At 40.3% G+C, this 19,278-nt stretch overlaps 3 protein-coding genes and 1 long non-coding RNA gene across 24 annotated transcripts; 3 read left to right on the top strand and 1 right to left on the bottom strand.

Moving 5' to 3' along the window:
- On the top strand, positions 1–2,528 carry LOC130531224 (uncharacterized). 4 transcript variants are annotated; one of them, XM_057043121.1, is made up of 7 exons: positions 1–104; positions 227–520; positions 616–927; positions 1,010–1,141; positions 1,278–1,327; positions 1,413–1,507; positions 1,941–2,528. In XM_057043121.1, the coding sequence occupies exons 1-7, from the start codon at positions 59–61 to the stop codon at positions 1,999–2,001; spliced, it is 990 nt and encodes a 329-aa protein (XP_056899101.1). In that variant the 5' UTR covers positions 1–58; the 3' UTR covers positions 2,002–2,528. The 4 variants fall into 4 exon arrangements, with proteins under 4 accessions (XP_056899101.1, XP_056899102.1, XP_056899100.1 ...); XM_057043122.1 differs by having other exon boundaries at positions 1,413–1,541; XM_057043120.1 differs by lacking the exon at positions 1,278–1,327.
- A 2,895-nt stretch (positions 2,529–5,423) lies between these two features.
- LOC130531222 (uncharacterized) lies at positions 5,424–12,697 on the top strand. 11 transcript variants are annotated; one of them, XR_008952039.1, is made up of 11 exons: positions 5,426–5,594; positions 5,684–6,013; positions 6,198–6,662; positions 6,790–6,839; positions 6,925–7,023; positions 8,534–8,725; positions 8,848–9,141; positions 9,237–9,548; positions 9,631–9,762; positions 9,855–9,913; positions 9,978–10,193. XR_008952039.1 is itself a non-coding variant. In XM_057043117.1 (10 exons), the coding sequence occupies exons 5-10, from the start codon at positions 8,680–8,682 to the stop codon at positions 10,110–10,112; spliced, it is 978 nt and encodes a 325-aa protein (XP_056899097.1). In that variant the 5' UTR covers positions 5,437–5,594; positions 6,198–6,662; positions 6,790–6,839; positions 6,925–7,057; positions 8,534–8,679; the 3' UTR covers positions 10,113–10,193. The 11 variants fall into 11 exon arrangements, 5 of the variants coding, with proteins under 5 accessions (XP_056899093.1, XP_056899096.1, XP_056899095.1 ...); XR_008952041.1 differs by having other exon boundaries at positions 5,427–5,594; positions 6,925–7,057; XR_008952040.1 differs by lacking the exon at positions 8,848–9,141 and having other exon boundaries at positions 5,424–5,594.
- On the bottom strand, positions 9,168–14,527 carry LOC130531227 (uncharacterized). Of its 8 annotated transcripts, none has more exons than XM_057043131.1 (6): positions 14,372–14,527; positions 13,925–14,257; positions 13,508–13,840; positions 12,851–12,940; positions 12,697–12,755; positions 9,168–9,374 (listed from the first exon to the last, which is right to left on the bottom strand). In XM_057043131.1, exons 1-6 carry the CDS (start codon positions 14,424–14,426, stop codon positions 9,348–9,350), a joined length of 897 nt encoding a protein of 298 aa, XP_056899111.1. In that variant the 5' UTR covers positions 14,427–14,527; the 3' UTR covers positions 9,168–9,347. The 8 variants fall into 8 exon arrangements, with proteins under 8 accessions (XP_056899111.1, XP_056899112.1, XP_056899107.1 ...); XM_057043132.1 differs by having other exon boundaries at positions 12,857–12,940; XM_057043127.1 differs by lacking the exon at positions 9,168–9,374 and adding an exon at positions 10,661–11,240 and having other exon boundaries at positions 12,857–12,940.
- A 3,147-nt stretch (positions 14,528–17,674) lies between these two features.
- LOC130531195 (uncharacterized) lies at positions 17,675–19,269 on the top strand. Its single transcript, XR_008952031.1, has 4 exons — positions 17,675–18,244; positions 18,315–18,354; positions 18,771–18,850; positions 18,956–19,269. It is a non-coding gene; the product is annotated as an uncharacterized LOC130531195 (long non-coding RNA).
- Positions 19,270–19,278: the final 9 nt, after the last annotated feature.

Genomic DNA, 19,278 nt, shown 5'->3' with positions numbered 1-19,278 from the left:
CTGATCATTTGAGCAGCACCTTTAACCCGTGAGACGCGACAGGCGCACTAAGTAGAGAATGCTGATTCTATTTTATATCCTCCTCTTTCCTGTCAGATTTGGGGGTAAGTAACCCAGGAAACTACTTTTTTTTTACTCATTAGTTCCAAGAATCTGCTCTTTGCTCTGTCATTTTGGAGAGATCAAACACATTTTCCTATGTTGGGTGTATTATTTGCCTTTACAGGATGCACAAATAACATCATTGAGACCAAGAATGTAACTGTTGGAGAGACTGTGAGACTGAAGTGTCCCCGCAAGACGGCAGAAACCCACTTATGGATCAGAGTTATTCCTGGAACCTTACCTGAACTCCTCGGAAAATCACTTGAACATACAAAAGATTCTCACTTCACAACCAAAATGGAATCAGAATCATTTGTTTTGGTTATTAATAACCCACGTGTGGATGATACTGGAGTTTATTTCTGCATGAAGGGGCAAAGTGCATTTTTGAAAAGAGTAGACCTAACAGTAGTAGGTGAATATCTGCTGGTTTGGACATAGTTCATCTTGGAACATCACAGTTCATTTATCAGAATTCATTTGTGCCTAATTTTGTCTCCGAATCCGAAGGTGATGGTGTCCCCACGGCTCATCCCTATGATCCGACCCCTGGAGAACGCTCTGTGCTCCTCCAGTGTCCCGTCCTCTCTGACTCCGAGAACCCAACGTCTCTGGATGACCTCAACAGCCGCTGCTGTGGCTCCAGATCTGTTGGGCCATTTTTCAGTTTTCATTGCAGAAACAACGTGGAAGTGGATGAAAACAACTTAAACAGATCCAGAAACAGCGTCTTCAGTAACATCTGCTCTTCTGGAGATTTGTGTTGTTCCGTAGGAAAATGTGAGCAGACATGTGGGAACTGCTCAGAGCCCGAAATTGAAGGTAAAAGTTGATTTTTACATTCTACTTCCTGTATTTCAAATTGGCAATAAATATGCTAATTATTTTAATTTTATGATTTCAGTGAAAATTAAAGATGGCCATATAAGCTCCATAGTTTTATACACACTCGGTGCTGCTGTGTCCGGTGGTCTCATCGTCCTTTTTATTTATCTGAGGACTGAGCAGAAGAATAACCTTTGTGGCTGTTGCACTGGTAAGAAACACGTCTCTTAAATGTCTTAAAGTTACTTGAGAAGCATTTTGGGCAAATTTACTTCACTTGTGTACTTTTCTTTCACCAAACAGCTCGTTTTACTCTGCTGTTTTTATTTCTCTTATTTTTAAAACAGCTGCCGTACTCAGTTGCACAACAGGCGCGAGTGACGAGGACACTCAGCCCGTGAGGATCAGAACAATCAAAAGCGTTATAGACGTGTAAATACTGATTTTTGATTAACATGAGATTTTTCCCTGTGTCTGCTCAGACAGAAGAGGAGATGTGTTATTCTGCTGCAGTCTTCACCAGGAGCAAAGCTCAACCAGACAGAGGTCGTCTCAAAGACAAACAGTCTACTCTGAAGTGAGGACCCCCGTTACAGGAAATTAATGCAAATGTAGGAAACACATTGTTTATTAAGACAATTCAAATAAAATTACACACAGATACAAATATGGCGACGTTATCGCTCAGCTTTTCAGAGTTTTAAGAGCTGCTTTGTATCCATAGGAGGCCCATTTTAAAATTTAAAATTGGTCTGGTCAGGTTTGATCAGTTCTGCTCCTCTCAACCTGAAATTGTTTCTTAATATTGTTCATTGTATTATTGTGATTATTGTAGATTTTTCTTTTTAGCACTTTTGGTGTTTTCATTTCTATATTGTCTATATTTCTATATTATACTCTGCAAAGAACTGCTGTAAAAGTCCGTGTTGATCACTGCAATCAACAGGTAAAGACATGATAAACAGCCATACATAATGTTAATAATAATGATTGTCCATGTTTTCTCCCAGACCAGTGAGGAGCAGGATTTGGTTTACGCCATTCCAAACATTGCTCGAAGAAAATCAGTGAGAAATGATGATACAGAGAAGGAAGAAAGAAGCATCTACTCTGATGTCAGGGAATACTCTGGAGGGGCTGATTAAGGCTGACTTCTACATTATACTTCATTTTACCATATTTTTGGTCATTTTCCTTCATTAACAAATGAAATGTGTGCAAAGAGATGCTGTGTTTTACGTATTTAACTCACTGTTAACTAAATGCCATTGTGAGAAGAATTATTGTTGTTATTGCTATTATCATTTAAATGCTATGATGAGTAGATTTAGAGTGTTTAAGGAATGTTGTTAAGAAAAGGAATGTGTGAATGTTTAAACTAAGTGCTGGAGCTGTTTATATAACCAGCACTTAGAGATACCCTGTTCGATAAGACAAGGAGGTCGTAAAGATTGGAAAAGTAGTTAGGAAACAAGGAATCGTGAGGTCCTGATTGTCATAAATCTTGTATGCACCAAATAAAAGAGGCGAGCGAGCAGCAGACGAGCAGAGTTGACAGAGGAAGCTTGAACTGCTGCTCAGCTCTCCCTTGCAAGGACTCCAGTTGTTTGTGTGGTTTGTCTGAGTCTTAACATAAGAGTAAAGAACAGCGCGGGTGACAAACTACACCCTCACACCATGCCTCTCGGGGGCAGCAGGGGAAAGTTGACTGTACCTAAAGGCAAAACTGTGCTGATGTTATTGTGACGTTGTGGCAGGACGAGGAACGACTCAGACTGAGCAGATGGTTTAAACGTCTTTATTCCGCATCCACCAGACAATACTAAATGGCGCTTCGAACAGTGCATCTAATGAAGGACTAACCACGCCCATCACCCCATGCATCACCTGGGTGTGAGATACACCCCTATGTGTCCGCCACAATGTAACTCAGTTTAACGCCTGCTTTGCCGTACCTTGAAGTATCCACTGATAACTAACACATCATCAGCACATGGTGAATATTTAAATGGGGGATTGGTGACAAATGGACCACCCCAACGTTTCCCTAAAATGGTGTTGTTGTTGATTCAGTTCATTCACAAACAAAAAAAAACTGTTTAAGTTGCTTTACGACCACTTTAATGAGCTTTGAGGACAAAATCAACTACAATAAAGGGTCATTTTTTGGGGTTTTGGGTTTTTTGGCATACCATCTCATAACAAAAATAAATGACAATAAAATGAAAATTCTATATGAAAACGGATATAATGAGTTTGGTAAATATATACTGTATTTTATTTATTTATTTTACAGTAAACCAGTACTTAGTTCCCCTCAGACTGAAACTTAGATTCTCGCATCATTTCCTGATGTGTGCACATTTGCCATTCTGCTCATTCTGCCCACATTTATAACCACATGTCTACAATCGTTGCGGTTTTTTGTTGCAGAGTGATTATTCAGAGTCACCACTCACACATTAGGTCCACAGCAAAGACGCATCCATTTTGTCATCCTGGGTGAAATACCTCTTGAATGATTTTCTTATTTCTTTCTATTTCTAAATTTCACATTCAAAGTCTTTTCAGCCTCTGACACCAGAGTAAATGCACTCTGGGGGTAACTCCCCCTTTGCTGCATGCCTTTTCTTTCTTGAGGGGAAATTCAGCGTTACATAGCTCTCTTCTCTCAACTCGCCATCCTGAAAATAATCAACACACGTTAAATCTCCAATGATGACGTGTAAATCTGAGGCGGTGTCCAAAACCAACCCCTATACCCTCTATAGTGAGGAACTCAATGTATCCACTGTGACACAGCACCAGTGCGTGTTTGATATTTGTTAATTTGTAGGGAGAAAATAAAATTACTCCAGCACTGATGTCGATGTGGTACATAGACATTAAGTGTCTGCAAACTTTGGCTGCAACAAATATAGTGATGCATTTGGGCATTTATGGTGATATCTAAGCATATCTTAACTGCAGCGCCCCCTAGAGTCACCTCCGCCTCCTCCTGAAGACTTCCTTATTTTTGTCAAAAACCAATGAATGAGAGAAAACAGGGGTTTGGTAAAATGTAAAATATGAATAACAATCAATGGTGCACATACAAATTAAGTTCACCTTGATGTCATTTACCGGTATTTGAATTTTACAATAACGTCCTCAACCAGTTCTATTATCTATTATATTAACACATTTCTATCCAGGAAAGCTCCTTCTCAGCAGCCTGTGAGGTCACAGCTCACAATAACATCAGCCAACATGAAACTTGAACCCTCATTTGTGTCGTTTCGGCTTCAATGTGGAGCACGGCTTCCTGGGCTGGACTGTGAACGTTCTGTTGCCTGTGTGTGTGTGTGTGTGTGTGTGTGTGTGTGTGTGTGGTGTGTTGTGTGTGTGTGTGTGTGTGAGGGGTGGGGGGCAGTCTGTGAGAGGTTCTTCCACAGTAGTTTGATTACTGCTGAATTTCTACATATGATGTCACAGCCCCATTTCCCAGTTCCCTCCTGTCCCTCTGCCCCAGTAATTTTCCACTCTCCTGCCTCTGCTCCACTCTACCTGCCAGCCACTCCCACCCCGTCAGCTCAACGCCACTCACCTGCAAGCACAGCTGCAGCTTATTCCTCTCAGTCTTTGCCAGATTGTTCTTCTGCTTTCATGCGAGACTTTCCAGCGTTGTTTCCCTGCTGGATTACCCGTTACCGACACCTGCCTGTCTTCGTTCTGCCTGTCTCCCCTGTTCCCCGGACAACTTATCTGCTTTCTGCCCCTGACTACGACGCCTCAGCGTCTCTGGTTCCTGTCTGCTCACCTGGTTTTGACTTCTTCGCCTGGCCCCGACTTCGCTGCTGCTCGTCCCCAGTCTGCTCCCCGCTACATCGTCAGCCTCCTCTCCTGTAAGCCCCTTTCTGTCACTCGTGCCCGCTGTCAGTGGAACTGCACGGTTCCGAGGATTTACATCCTTCCCCCTTGGTTCCGCATTCCGGCTCTGCACGACCCACTCCCCGAGCCTGCAACCCATAGACTTTGTGCGGGCCCGGAGCCTGAAGAACGGACTATTTCCTGTGTTTCCTTGTCTGCCTGAGTTCCTGTTTGCCCGTCTGCTAATTAAAGTCATTACCACGGTCCAGTTTTCCAGAGTGCTGCTTTTGGGTCTTAATCGCACCCGTCACATATAAAGATAAAAGAAAACTAATTGATAGATTCTTCCAAAGTCTGGTGTCCTCAGTGTTTGACCAACAATGAGTCTTTGATCTGATTTGTGCGTCTCTTTTATATGATAATCTTTAGTATTTCTCTGGTCATCAGGTAGTTTCTGCACTGCCAAAAAATTCTAAGGGTGAATTCATGCTAAATAACCCGTCCTGTAAATATTAAATCCACTCAAGGTAATAACTGTTTTTGCCAGTTTCCTGTTGTATTTTGTTTGTAGAAAACCGGACCTGAACATGAAAGAAACCTTGGTGCTGCTGGTGGTTTATGTGTTCCAAAGACAGTTGATTATTTCCACTGTTGTTCACAGTAGTCCAATCAGAGGATGGTGTTTCTGCGCCCTCCCATTTGATACGAGTACATAAGATGGACATTTTTGACATTTCAGCCCATCTAACCGTCTCCTTAGCTGGATTAGCCAAACATGAGGTTTATATTTTATCTGCTGAGCCTCCGACTCGTGCGTAAGTATATACAGTCCTCTTTTATTCCATTTTTATTCAACGTTAACACAGAATAGTGCCCATGTTACTGCATTGGCTGTTTTCTTTAGGTGGGGTGGATGAGCAGCACTTTGAGATGAAACGTGCTGATGTTGGAGAAAATGTGACTCTGACTTGTGAACGCGAGCAGTCTGGAGAGCCAACAATGTTCTATTGGATCAGATTTGTTCCTGGAAGCCCACCTGATGTCGTGGGAGTCATTTATTATTTTGACTACAAGGCTCCAAACAAATCCTCTCATTTTATTTGTGAACAACGGCCTGGCACGATTCTGTTGCATATTCTGTCAGTGACTCCACATGATGCAGGATTTTATTACTGTATTAAAACTACTTATACAAGCCTGACATTTCTTCATGGGATATTTCTCAGAATTCAAGGTAAGAATGATGTAAAATAACAATTTACGTTCATATTCTTTTAAAATGTTAGAGGTAAAGATAAGATATCTTTATTTCTGCCACAGTGGGAACATTTACATGGCTGCAGCAGCAAAGTCTGTGATTCAGAGCGATAGATTTGACAGAAACCCGACATGTTTCTTGTCCTATTTCAATTTCTCAGGGACGGAGCCTGATGTCAAAGCCGTAATCCAAGTGCCTCCGTCTGATTCGGTGCGTTCAGTGACGCTGCAGTGTTCTGTCCTCTCTGACTCTGAAAACACAACCTGCAGAACAGAGCGCAACGTGTGCTGGTTCCAGTCTGGACCTGATGCATCTTATCCCAGTGTCTTTGCTGCACACGGAGGCAGCCAGGATGGATGCCAGGGTGGTGTCAGAGGTGGCGCTCCACAGAAATGGGAGAGCAGCAGCTCAGAGTTACTGGGCTCCTCTGATGCTGGGCCCTTTTCCTGCGCTGTGGCCACATGTGGGGAGTTTTTCTTTGGAACCCTCAACTTCAGGACTGCAGGGGTCTTAGATGAGAACACTATATTGGTGGTTCTGCTGGCTGCTGCTTTGGTTGCAAGTGTCATTGTAAATGTCTGCCTGGTTTGGATCCTAAAGGGCAAATCTTCGAGCTGTTGCGAGGGTACGTTATTAATTTTTTTTAAGGAGTTTAAAAATGTAAAATTATTTCCCATTATTGTTCAGTGAGAATATATTCAATAAAATACCTTCTGAAACAGCTGCTTTTATTTCTCTTATTTTTAAAACAGCTGCCGTACTCAGTTGCACAACAGGCGCGAGTGGCGAGGACACTCAGCCGGTGAGGATCAGAACAATCAAAAGCGTTATAGACGTGTAAATACTGATTTTTGATTAACATGAGATTTTTCCCTGTGTCTGCTCAGACAGAAGAGGAGATGTGTTATTCTGCTCCAGTCTTCACCAGGAGCAAAGCTCAACCAGACAGAGGTCGTCTCAAAGACAAAGAAACAGTCTACTCTGAAGTGAGGACCCCCGTTAGAAGAAATTAATGCAAATGTAGGAAACACATTGTTTATTAAGACAATTCAAATAAAATTACACACAGATACAAATATGGCGACGTTATCGCTCAGCTTTTAAGAGTTTTAAGAGCTGCTTTGTATCCATAGAAGGACCGATTTAAAATTTAAAATTGGTCTGGTCAGGTTTGATCAGTTCTGCTCCTCTAAACCTGAAATTGTTTCTTATTATTGTTCATTGTATTATTGTGATTATTGTAGATTTTTCTTTTTAGCAGTTTTGGTGTTTTAATTTCTATATTGTCTTTTTTGTAGGTTTGTTAACTGTTCTGAAACTTGCTCAAAATAATGCTGGTGTGTCCCAGCAAAAGCATTTATGTTATTATGAACCAGAATTAACTAAAAGTTTGCTTTAGTGTGTTTAATAAACGGCTAAAAACGTACCTTTCATGTTTTGTTACAGATTTTTCCCAATAATTTAAGTTTATTTGTAAGGCAGCCGTTAATAAGTTACTATGTATATAAGTAAAACAGACATTTGGTTGAAAATGAACAGATGCATCCGATAAACACGGAAATTGAAACATATGAACTGTCTAAACCACATAATTGTCTGTCAAACCATTGGCCTAGATTATAAATTAAGCGAAAAATGTTCAACTATTCTTTATATCCACTGGAGGTCTGGACATCCGCAGACATTGGTCTAGTATTAAAGCACCGTGTGGCTAGCTTTATAAGAATCTTTTGTGAGCTGATTAGACCAAAAATAATAATAATTAATAATTAAGAATGCAATCCTAGTTTATCATTTGTTTAAATAATTCTGCACATCAGGATGTCACCAGACTTTGATGGACTGCCTATTAGATTGAGCCACATCAAACAGACCTACTGGTTCCAGTTCAGGTTCAAAAACTGCTACAAGTTCAAGCACAAATGCGTAATTGTTGGTGCTACAGTACAATTTGAATATGTACTGCAGCGTGTATGTCTCCCCTAGTGGTAGATGAAGTCATTACACATTTGTTTTCCACTTCACTTAAACAGACTTGTATATTATTGTTCTTTGATTTTTAAATCTAAATATTTTTGTGCTGAACGTGTCTATTGTCTTTCTAACCTCCCTCTATTGCACCTCTTCCTCTCTCTACCAGTTGGGTTAAAGGAAACAGGGTCATTTTGTGGTTTCTGTCTCACCACACTTGCCTCAAGGAGAGAGTTTGTTCATTCTTAATATTATTCTATATTAAATACATGTAATTATTAGTAAATTAGTTTAAATTAAATTGGTTTGAAGTGTAGATGATCTTATTGGATGTGCTAAAACACAAACCAAAATCTCTTCTAAACATAATTTTTGGGTTACTACTGTAAATTTCTGGTTGGCGAGTCAGGGAGCTAAAATTCAAATGAAATCCTTCACCATCAAAACTAAATATTCTCAGATTTAAGAAAAGGGGAAATGTCATCACAGTGCTTTTACTTTAAAAACTTAAAAACTCTGCTTCAGTTTTCAGAGGTTGGAAAACGAGCTGATATCACCTCCCCTGTGCTCTTACTGAGAACCAAGCACACTGTGATGAAACTGTTTCCTTCATCTGATCATTTGAGCAGCACCTTTAACCCGTGAGACGCGACAGGCGCACTAAGTAGAGAATGCTGATTCTATTTTATATCCTCCTCTTTCCTGTCAGATTTGGGGGTAAGTAACCCAGGAAACTACTTTTTTTTACTAATTAGTTCCAAGAATCTGCTCTTTGCTCTGTCATTTTGGAGAGATCAAACACATTTTCCTATGTTGAGGTGTATTATTTGCCTTTACAGGATGCACAAATAACAACATTGAGACCAAGAATGTAACTGTTGGAGAGACTGTGAGACTGAAGTGTCCCCGCAAGACGTTAGAAACCCTCTTATGGATCAGAGTTATTCCTGGATTCTTACCTGAACGCCTCGGAAAATCATCTCATCATACAAAAGATTCTCACTTCACAACCAAAATTGAATCAGGATCATTTGATTTGGTTATTAATAACACACGTGTGGATGATACTGGAGTTTATTTCTGCATGACGGGGAAAAGTGCATTTTTGAAAAGAGTAGACCTAACAGTAGTAGGTGAATATCTGCTGGTTTGGACATAGTTCATCTTGGAACATCACAGTTCATTTATCAGAATTCATTTGTGCCTAATTTTGTCTCCGAATCCGAAGGTGATGGTGTCCCCACGGCTCATCCCTATGATCCGACCCCTGGAGAACGCTCTGTGCTCCTCCAGTGTCCCGTCCTCTCTGACTCCGAGAACCCAACGTCTCTGGATGACCTCAACAGCCGCTGCTGTGGCTCCAGATCTGTTGGGCCATTTTTCAGTTTTCATTGCAGAAACAACGTGGAAGTGGATGAAAACAACTTAAACAGATCCAGAAACAGCGTCTTCAGTAACATCTGCTCTTCTGGAGATTTGTGTTGTTCCGTAGGAAAATGTGAGCAGACATGTGGGAACTGCTCAGAGCCCGAAATTGAAGGTAAAAGTTGATTTTTACATTCTACTTCCTGTATTTCAAATTGGCAATAAATATGCTAATTATTTTAATTTTATGATTTCAGTGAAAATTAAAGATGGCCATATAAGCTCCACAGTTTTATACACACTCGGTGCTGCTGTGTCCGTTGGTCTCATCGTCCTTTTTATTTATCTGAGGACTGAGCAGAAGAAAAACCTTTGTGGCTGTTGCACTGGTAAGAAACACGTCTCTTAAATGTCTTAAAGTTACTTGAGAAGCATTTTGGGCAAATTTACTTCACTTGTGTACTTTTCTTTCACCAAACAGCTCGTTTTACTCTGCAAAGAACTGCTGTAAAAGTCAGTGTTGATCCCTGCAATCAACAGGTAAAGACATGATAAACAGCCATACATAATGTTAATAATAATGATTGTCCATGTTTTCTCCCAGACCAGTGAGGAGCAGGATTTGGTTTACGCCATTCCAAACATTGCTCGAAGAAAATCAGTGAGAAATGATGATACAGAGAAGGAAGAAAGAAGCATCTACTCTGATGTCAGGGAATACTCTGGAGGGGCTGATTAAGGCTGACTTCTACATTATACTTCATTTTACCATATTTTTGGTCATTTTCCTTCATTAACAAATGAAATGTGTGCAAAGAGATGCTGTGTTTTACGTATTTAACTCACTGTTAACTAAATGCCATGCCTCTCGGGGCAGCAGGGGAAAGTTGACTGTACCTAAAGGCAAAATTGTGCTGATGTTATTGTGACGTTGTGGCAGGACGAGGAACGACTCAGACTGAGCAGATGGTTTAAACGTCTTTATTCCGCATCCACCAGACAATACTAAATGGCGCTTCGAACAGTGCATCTAATGAAGGGCTAACCACGCCCATCACCCCATGCATCACCTGGGTGTGAGATACACCCCTATGTGTCCGCCACAACGTAACTCAGTTTAACGCCTGCTTTGCCGTACCTTGAAGTATCCACTGATAACTAACACATCACCAGCACATGGTGAATATTTAAATGGGGGATTGGTGACAAATGGACCACCCCAACGTTTCCCTAAAATGGTGTTGTTGTTGATTCAGTTCATTCACACACAGAAAAAAAAGGTTTAAGTTGCTTTACGACCACTTTAATGAGCTTTGAGGACAAAATTAACTACAATAATCGGTCATTTTTTGGGGGTTTGGGTTTTTGGCATACCATCTCATAACATTTAAAAAATAAATGACAATAAAATGAGAATTCTATGTGAAAACAGATATAATGAGTTTGGTATATATATATATTTTATTATTTATTTTACAGTAAACCAGTACTTAGTTCCCCTCAGACTGAAACTTAGATTCTCGCATCATTTCCTGATGTGTGCACATTTACCATTCTGCTCATTCTGGCCACATTTATAACCACATGTCAACAATCGTTGCAGTTTTTTGTTGCAGAGTGATTATTCAGAGTCACCACTCACACATTAGGTCCACAGCAAAGACGCATCCATTTTGTCATCCTGGGTGAAATACCTCTTGAATGATTTTCTTATTTCTTTCTATTTCTAAATTTCACATTCAAAGTCTTTTCAGCCTCTGACACCAGAGTAAATGCACTCTGGGGGTAACTCCCCCTTTGCTGCATGCCTTTTCTTTCTTGAGGGGAAATTCAGCGTTACATAGCTCTCTTCTCTCAACTCGCCATCCTGAAAATAATCAACACACGTTAAATCTTCAATGATGACGTGTAAATCTGAGGCGGTGTCCAAAATCAACCCCTATACCCTCTATAGTGAGGAACTCAATGTATCCACTGTGACACAGCACCAGTGCGTGTTTTATATTTGTTAATTTGTAGGGAGAAAATAAAATTACTCCAGCACTGATGTCGATGTGGTACATAGACATGTGTCTGCAAACTTTGGCTGCCACAAATATAGTGATGCATTTGGGCATTTATGGTGAAAGCTATGCATTACTTGTTTCATTGTTGCAGGATATATCATGACTGACCTCCAACTGTAGCCTTGAGTAACACATTTTTTATACAAAAGCATATACATTTGACCAAAGTTGAATCATCATCACTCAACCATGTGAACAAAATTTACTTTTGGGTTGTTTTTTTAAGTTATTTGCTGGGCCTTGGGCCCCCCAGTGGTCACAGAGGTCCTAAGCAGGAGGAGGAGAGGAAGCGAGCATGCACGCAAAGGCATCACTAAAGATGCAAAGTGGAACAGAGGAGTAAGTCCGCAGTGGTTGGTGACACTGTGATTTTCTTTCAGAACCTGTTTATAAGCATGAGTTTGTCTTGAAAGGTAAAATAAAACAGATTTGCTTCCTAGGAACAATTTTAGAGTCGTTCCTTTTTGTTGTCAAATGAACACACATGTATCTCCAGGATTTTAATCACAGACCACCAAGGAAAAACTGCATCTTTGCCTAGTTAACGCTCCCTACCTTTTCATCCAATATATGCTGCCACAAGTCGTCATTCGCTAAGGAATTTCCTTCTGTTTCCTACAAAGATGAAACCCAATTTTATATCAAACAGACCTGTCTTCTGTTTCACCATCCGCTCACTCTCATACATCACTCACCTCACTCACTCTCTGTCTGGAGGACATAAAGGCATGAATGAGCCAGAACTTTCTCCTGAATAACTTGTTCATGCCTTCATCTCTTCCAGGCTGGACTAATGCGACTCACTCCTGATAGGAACCAAAAATCTCCAGAAACTTGAGTCTATTCAGAACAGAGCTGCAAGACTCCTCACCCACCAGTGCATCCACGCTAACGCTCCCGACCTCAAAGAGCTGCTCATTCTGCACAACACAACACGCTCCCTCGGTTCAAAATCCTCACCCTGAGGGACCGGGGCCCTTTGAGGTCCCCACAGACACATTTATTAAAAACAACTTTTAAAGACTTTTTTTTTTTTTTGCATTATGTTTTATGATGGATTGTTTGTCACTTTTTGATTTTTATTTATTTCTTTTATTATTTATGTATTTATCTATTATTATTAGTAATAGTACTAGTACTACTACTAATAATAATAATAATGTGTTATTATTAACTCCATGACATACTTTGATAAAGAGTCAGCCTGGTTAATATATAGGGTATGATTGATTTCACATTATCCACACATATATTTACCTCCAGATGATCCTCAGCTGAGCTGTGGGGGTCACCAGTAGTGAGGACTGCTGGTTTTCCTATTAAAGAAAGCATCAGTGCTAAAAAAGCTTTATTCAAAAAATCAAATAAATGTTGATTTTGAATGACAATTCAGTGAAAACGATGGACCTACGCTTACTGCAGATGATTAAAGCAGCCAGCAGCAGCACGCAGCAGACGGACAGTATTCCGATCACAACAACGAATTGGACCCGTGCATCTGCTGGAAATGGAAACCATCACTCATTTCACGTGTGTTTTCTATAAAATCATTATAAGGAACCAAGAATAAGAACTGAAACAACAGCGAACAGTTCCATACACGCAGTAACACAATATATTTATACATAGTTGTGCCACAAATGATAATAGCACAGTTTGTTCAGTCAATTCAAAAAATGTTTCCAACTTTAACCCAATACCAGCAAATCCAGCATCTTTCCTGCCACCCAACCCATATTACTCCTTTACATGTTAAATAAAACTGATGAAGATGGGAGATCTTTTTTGTTGTTGTTTTTTTAGGTCTGCAGCACTAATTACCTCGAATAAACTGAAAACACGTTCACAATAGCGCAGTAGAGCTTTGAGATGCTTCGGATGTTTTTACCAAGTAAATGATTGCATAATCACCACACTCCTGCTTATCTGAGAACTGCCTTGCAAAAGTCCAAAGAGAACAAAAGAAGGACAACACTGCAAATTATCCAGCCAACCTCATCAAAACTATACAAGAAAAATTGTATAGTAAATATATTAATACAGGTAATATTAAATATGTTTCCTTTACTTGGCAGCTGCGTGGTTCCTCCACCAAAAAGGATCTGCCCACACATGTCCACTGCGCAGTAGTACGTTCCTTTATCAGAGACGTTGACCGTTTTGGACAAAGTATAAAAACAGCTTCTTTCCTCCCCTTCACAGCTGCTGTGGCTGGGTGTGTAAATGATACTGGGGTGGGATTCTCCTGACCCCAGTCTGATCCAGTACACATTGTCTTCAGCTGGACACGTGTGCTGTTTTTTTTCCTTCTTGGAGTGGAGCGAGCACTGGAGAGTCACCGACCCACCCGGGTGGACTGATTTGCTTTGTTTCACCTGTAGCGAGTTCTGACCTTTGTGGTCTGGGTGAAGTGGATGGAAAAGAGAAAGCATGTTATTCTCAACTCTTTCACCAGAAAAAGGACTCAGGTGTGGTCTTACGTTACCGTTCACAATCAAAACTGTTCCGTTGGTAAATGACATGTCGTACGCTGTTCCTGCTTGACACAAGTATGTCGCTTCATCTTCTTTGGAAGCGTTTCTGATCTTAAAAAGATGCAGAGAATTCTCTGTGGTTGCTGTAAATCTTGATGTGTTAAACTGTCCTCGGAGCGACACTTTGCTGTAGCCACTTGCAAATGTCTGAGCTAAGTAACCAAACTTTATTTTGTGTAAGAAAAACCCAGTTATATCAGCAGAGGCTGGACATGTCAAGGTGACATTATCGCCCTGGTTAACCACACGCACAGGGATCTTGTGAGGAACGTCTTCATTTTGAGCTGGAGGCAATGAAAACAACAGAAGAAACAAAGCAAATTAGTATCTACCTGTTTCGATCTTTTAACTGGAATTATATTGGTTGTAGTCATTTCAACATAAAAAAGGGCACTTACATAACTTACTGAGGAGAATCAGAGCAGCCAGACCTCCAATCATGTGATGCAGCATCTTTCTCTTGCACAATTGGTGTGGTAGCTCACTAACAGTCCTCTCAATATGGGAACGCTTACAGTGTAACTATTCTGATTGGCTGAAAAGCAGGAAATGTGTTTTTTGTAAATATGCCCATCACATTTTCAGACTACAGACTCTTTAATTCGTCTTTGCTGATGCGGTTGAGGGTAAACTTTAACGCACGAGCATTCAATATAAAATCAATATAAAATCTGAGCATGAAAAGCATTTTATGTGATCTTTGTTATTGTGGTTTAGTGCTTGTTACTACTTTTAAAATTCATAACCCAACATGCGGAATCTAAAAGTTGATGGAGGCAGAGGCAGAATCAAGTCAACAAAGCATGCAATCTAGCAGGTATTTAAAAGGTGTAATGTCGCCCTGCTGGTGATTTGCTGTGCATGCACTGAGAAAATAAAATTCCAAAGAATCAAAATCAAAACTTCCTTTGGTGTCCATTTGAGGTTTAAGTTTTCGGCCCTAAAGTAGAGCCGCAACTCGAAACATGAAGAGCAGTTCACAAGGTTTATATACAGTTTCATCAAAAAGCAAAGGGTTAGTCCAATTTTAATAAAACACAGAAAAAGGGTGCAACATTAATGACTGGAAATGACTGTCTGATGCTGATCATGAACGAGACACTGGGAAATATCGGGAGGGGAATGAGTCCCTCAATGACACAAATTAAAATTTTAAGGTTCTTTTTTGCACAATCTGGGGCTCATCGGGGGGGGGGGGGGGGGGTCAAATAAATTAAAAAAAACATTAACTTGACATAAATAAGTGTTTAAATCCTCAGAGAGAGAATAAGTCCTTTATATATATTGCACCCCTTAACATGACCCATAAGTGAATTTTTAAACAAAGTATCTTCACAACATTTTATGTCAAACTGTCACCTTTATTTTGGAATCTTCACACGTAAAAGCACATCACATCACCAGCATCACTATATAACTGCTCTGGCTCTTCTGCTTCTTGTGACATCCTTTGATGTCAGGAAATGAAAGAAGAACCCAAATAACTCTCACACTCGATGCTCAGAAATAAACCCATGGGCTCAAATCCAAATTAATTTGACAATAAAAAAAAGTCTGTCAGAGACTGGGTTGAGGAGCAGAGGGGTCTTGGTTCAAGGCCCGGTGCCTACAAAACAAGTGTTCTGGTAGTAGGGCCAGGTGTCAGGACACATTTGGAGTGTAGCCGAGGTACCCTTGAGCAAGGTAATGCACCTCCAAATGCTGCAATGAGCTGGCAACTCATTCAAGCAAGTAGCGATAGCCCCCTGTGAAGTAAAGGAAGGAATGAAATGAAATAAGATATTTCATTTGTCAGTTTGTGGTTGTTTAGGATGAAACATGCACATCAGCCCAGATAAGATATTCAAAGGTTATTTTCAACAAAACTTTTACTGTCTTTTAGCAAAAACACCTGCCACAAAATAAATAAAATAACTACAGCCAAAATACTTGATAATTAAATTAAACACATTATACTGCATTGCATCTTTTCTCCACCTTGAGGTGGTGGCCCAACCATGTGTGTGTGTGTGTGTGTGTGTGTGTGTGTGTTGTGTGTATGTGTGTGTGTGTATGTGTGGTACATCTGCATCTAATGCAGGAGTGACCGCCACAAATTTAACATCCTGTCAGAGATGTTTTTAACTGGTTTCAGAGACCATTTTAGTCGGGTTTAATGTGCTGGGGAACTGCCTGGTGTGGTGTGTGTGTTGGGGACGTTAGACCAGGACTATCATTTTGAGTCACATGTGCTATAGCTGAGAAGAAAGACTAGATTTTTTTGTAGAAGTGGGGAAGTAACATTCATTTATCCTCACAATAAGATGTGCCTGGCCTTTTGATTCTTTACTTGTGCTTGTTGGTTATTTTTGACACATTTCCTACTGAAATGGAAGTTACTATATTAAATTTGTCATTTAGAAAATCTAAAGTTCATCTATCACTTCAGCTGCACTGAACTATATTTGATGATCTCATGACCTAGCAAGCATATCCTGAGCATCTATTTTTAAGAAATCATGATTAACAGATCAATTTCAGTTGCACATTACTGTGAATTACTATCAACTCCCACCAGCTATTTTTTTTACGGCCATTGCACTGTCAGCACCTGAAGGTGCACCTCACAGGTATTTAAATTTGAGTCATTGTTGTCCATTTTTTTCATGCCAGTACAAATAGGCAAGTTTTGTAATTCATAATCCAAGTTAAAAATGCATTGTTACTATTTATAGATATGACAACCATTTTTGTTTTTGGTAAGGCAAAAAATAAGTTTCCATTTTGACTGCATGCCTTGCCCAACTGACAAACATCGGTCTGTGGTATTTGCTTCTCATCACCTTTGAAAGAAAACAAGCCAGAGGTAAGAAGTAGACTGTGGTTGGCTGCATGTCTTTCTTTTACCAGAACCCATATGACTTGCTCAACAGGATACTGGCCCCAACAAATGCCTCAAACAATTTTAGTACATGCGGTTAACATTGTGCAGCTCTGACCTTTTAGTGAGTTGACCTTAATCAGTATAGACACAAGAAAAGATTTATCAGCTCAAAATTTACCCTCTGCCTCTTCAGTTAACCCATTCATACCATTAGATAACAACTGCTAAAACTATTAGTGGGTGTAGGTGAAGGACAGCTGCACCAGTGGTCCAAGGATCAAAAATCAAACTAAGTAGACAGATGATGAAACATTTTTGACATGTTTTTTGTTACGCCTGTTCGCCATAAAATCTCTCTGTTGGGAATTTAAAAATAAATAAAAATTGCAATTCTTGAAACATCTGAGAAGCAGTTTTATTTTCATATGCTTTAAAAAGAAGTAGACCCTAAAGCCTCATTATGACCAAACCCACCACAAATGTGTGAATTTTCCATGGTCCTTTGTCACCATGCAAGTGAGAAACAGAGCAAGAGAGAGAGATAGAGTGTGTGTGGTGTGTGTGTGAGAGAGAGAGAGAGAGAGAGAGCACGCAGTGACAGTCCAAATGCAAATGAATAATTGAGTTTCATTTTTGCTGTGGGGCAGGTGTGAATGTGATGTACAATAACTCCAATTGTGTAACTAAGAAAGTATCAAGGATGCATCATTGCATGCAATAAAAAAAATATAAAAATGACATGTGGTCATGCTCTGGAATACAGATGTACTATTGCAATGTTTGTCTATTTCATAGTCATGATACTCAAAAAAGGTTGTTTCTGCAGTGCACAAATCACTAAGCACATTGTTTCATAGGCCTGGTTGCAATTTACCAAGTTTACAGTGGCGGTGCAACTCTTTAGTGTTGCTTCCTTTTGCAGAGCGAGTGGAGGTGCTGTTGAGACTTTATTTGTATCTGTACACATCTACTCATGACTGATTATCTGTGCAGGCCACAAGACTTTTGCTCAGAAAGTCTCTCATGTACCCACCAAAGTAAAAGTGGGTTAATATTTACTAATGTTAGAAGTCATAAAGCGCAACGTCGCAGCTATATTTGTGTGGTGGTAAGCAGCACCACACCCTGTCCTTTGTCTGTGGTTGAGGTGAGCTAGTTAGAAACCTTGATCCCTATTCTGTCAGCGGTTGCACGTGTTTTCTCGGCGAGTGAAGTTTCTGCAAAATGTCTACCTGGAAATTCACAGTGATGCACTGCAAATGGTGTGTCTGTGCAACTTCTGGCATTTCCAAGTTTCAGCATTCAATCTAGACACAAAAAATCTGCTCACAAAAAGCGGAGACCCGGGAAGCCTGTTCGGATTCTCTGTGGCCTTGCACCAGCAGCAGAACCCTACCAGGAGGAACCTGTGACTACAAAACAGCCTCAGTTGTCTTTGAATACTACCACGTCTCACCAATTGAGGTGTTTTTGTCCAGATTGCTGGTGGGAGCTCCACGAGCCAAACATCAGAACCAGGTCAATGTTACCGGTGTTGTTTACCAGTGTGACCTTGCAACAACGTCTGAACGCTGTGAGCCCATTGAGTTTGATAATAAAGGTTTGTTGCTGGAAATATGGGCCATTTTGCTTCTGTGATGGTTGGGGGGGGGGGTGGGGGGGGGGGGGGGTCTCTTGGTGATTTGTACTTTACCAGTACACCAGTGATTTGTACTTTACCAGTACAAATTGAATTGTATGAATTGTCCAGTATTTCACTAGGGTTTGAGTTTTATTAAGGAACACAAGGGCTTGTGTTGCAGCTTAAGGTTCGTCTTTATAATTTAGGTCAGGAAAGGGTCAAAACTCTTTATCTGCTTATAGTTCAAAAACAAGTATGAGAAAAAACAGTTACTGATTTTAAATTTAAACTCCTCAGTGGTTTTATTTTCTAGAGTTCCTTGAAAGTAGAGGAATAGACGGCCAGTGGATGGGAGTAAGAGTAACAAGTCAAGGTCCTGGGAAAAATGTAATGGTGAGTAACACAACCTGAAAGAATAAAGCAAAAACTGGAAAACTGAAAACCGGTCTTCACCTGTTTTCTTATCTGTCTCTGTAGATGTGCGCCCATCATTACCAGCAATGGGTCCCAGATGCCTTTGTGGCTCACCTATTGACAGGCCAGTGTTACCTCTTAGGAGATGACCTGCAGGCACAGGTCCAGACGCAAGACAAGACGTGGAGGAGGGTGGTTTGTGACTCTGAACATCTCAGCAATTTCCGGAACAACCACCATTGGTTTGCATATTGCCAACAGGGCATGTCATTCTAATATTTATAATAATTTTATGTGATTTATCAGGAATCGTACGCATGGAGGCTATAGACGACTTTCCATTTCCAATTGATGACCCACGGGAGACCGGAGATATTGACCACTTTAATCCCGAGCTTATTCCTCTC

The sequence above is a fragment of the Takifugu flavidus genome, chromosome 9 (genome assembly GCF_003711565.1).
Source record: "Takifugu flavidus isolate HTHZ2018 chromosome 9, ASM371156v2, whole genome shotgun sequence".
Taxonomy (NCBI): domain Eukaryota; kingdom Metazoa; phylum Chordata; class Actinopteri; order Tetraodontiformes; family Tetraodontidae; genus Takifugu; species Takifugu flavidus.
This window is presented reverse-complemented; position numbering and strand designations above follow the sequence as displayed.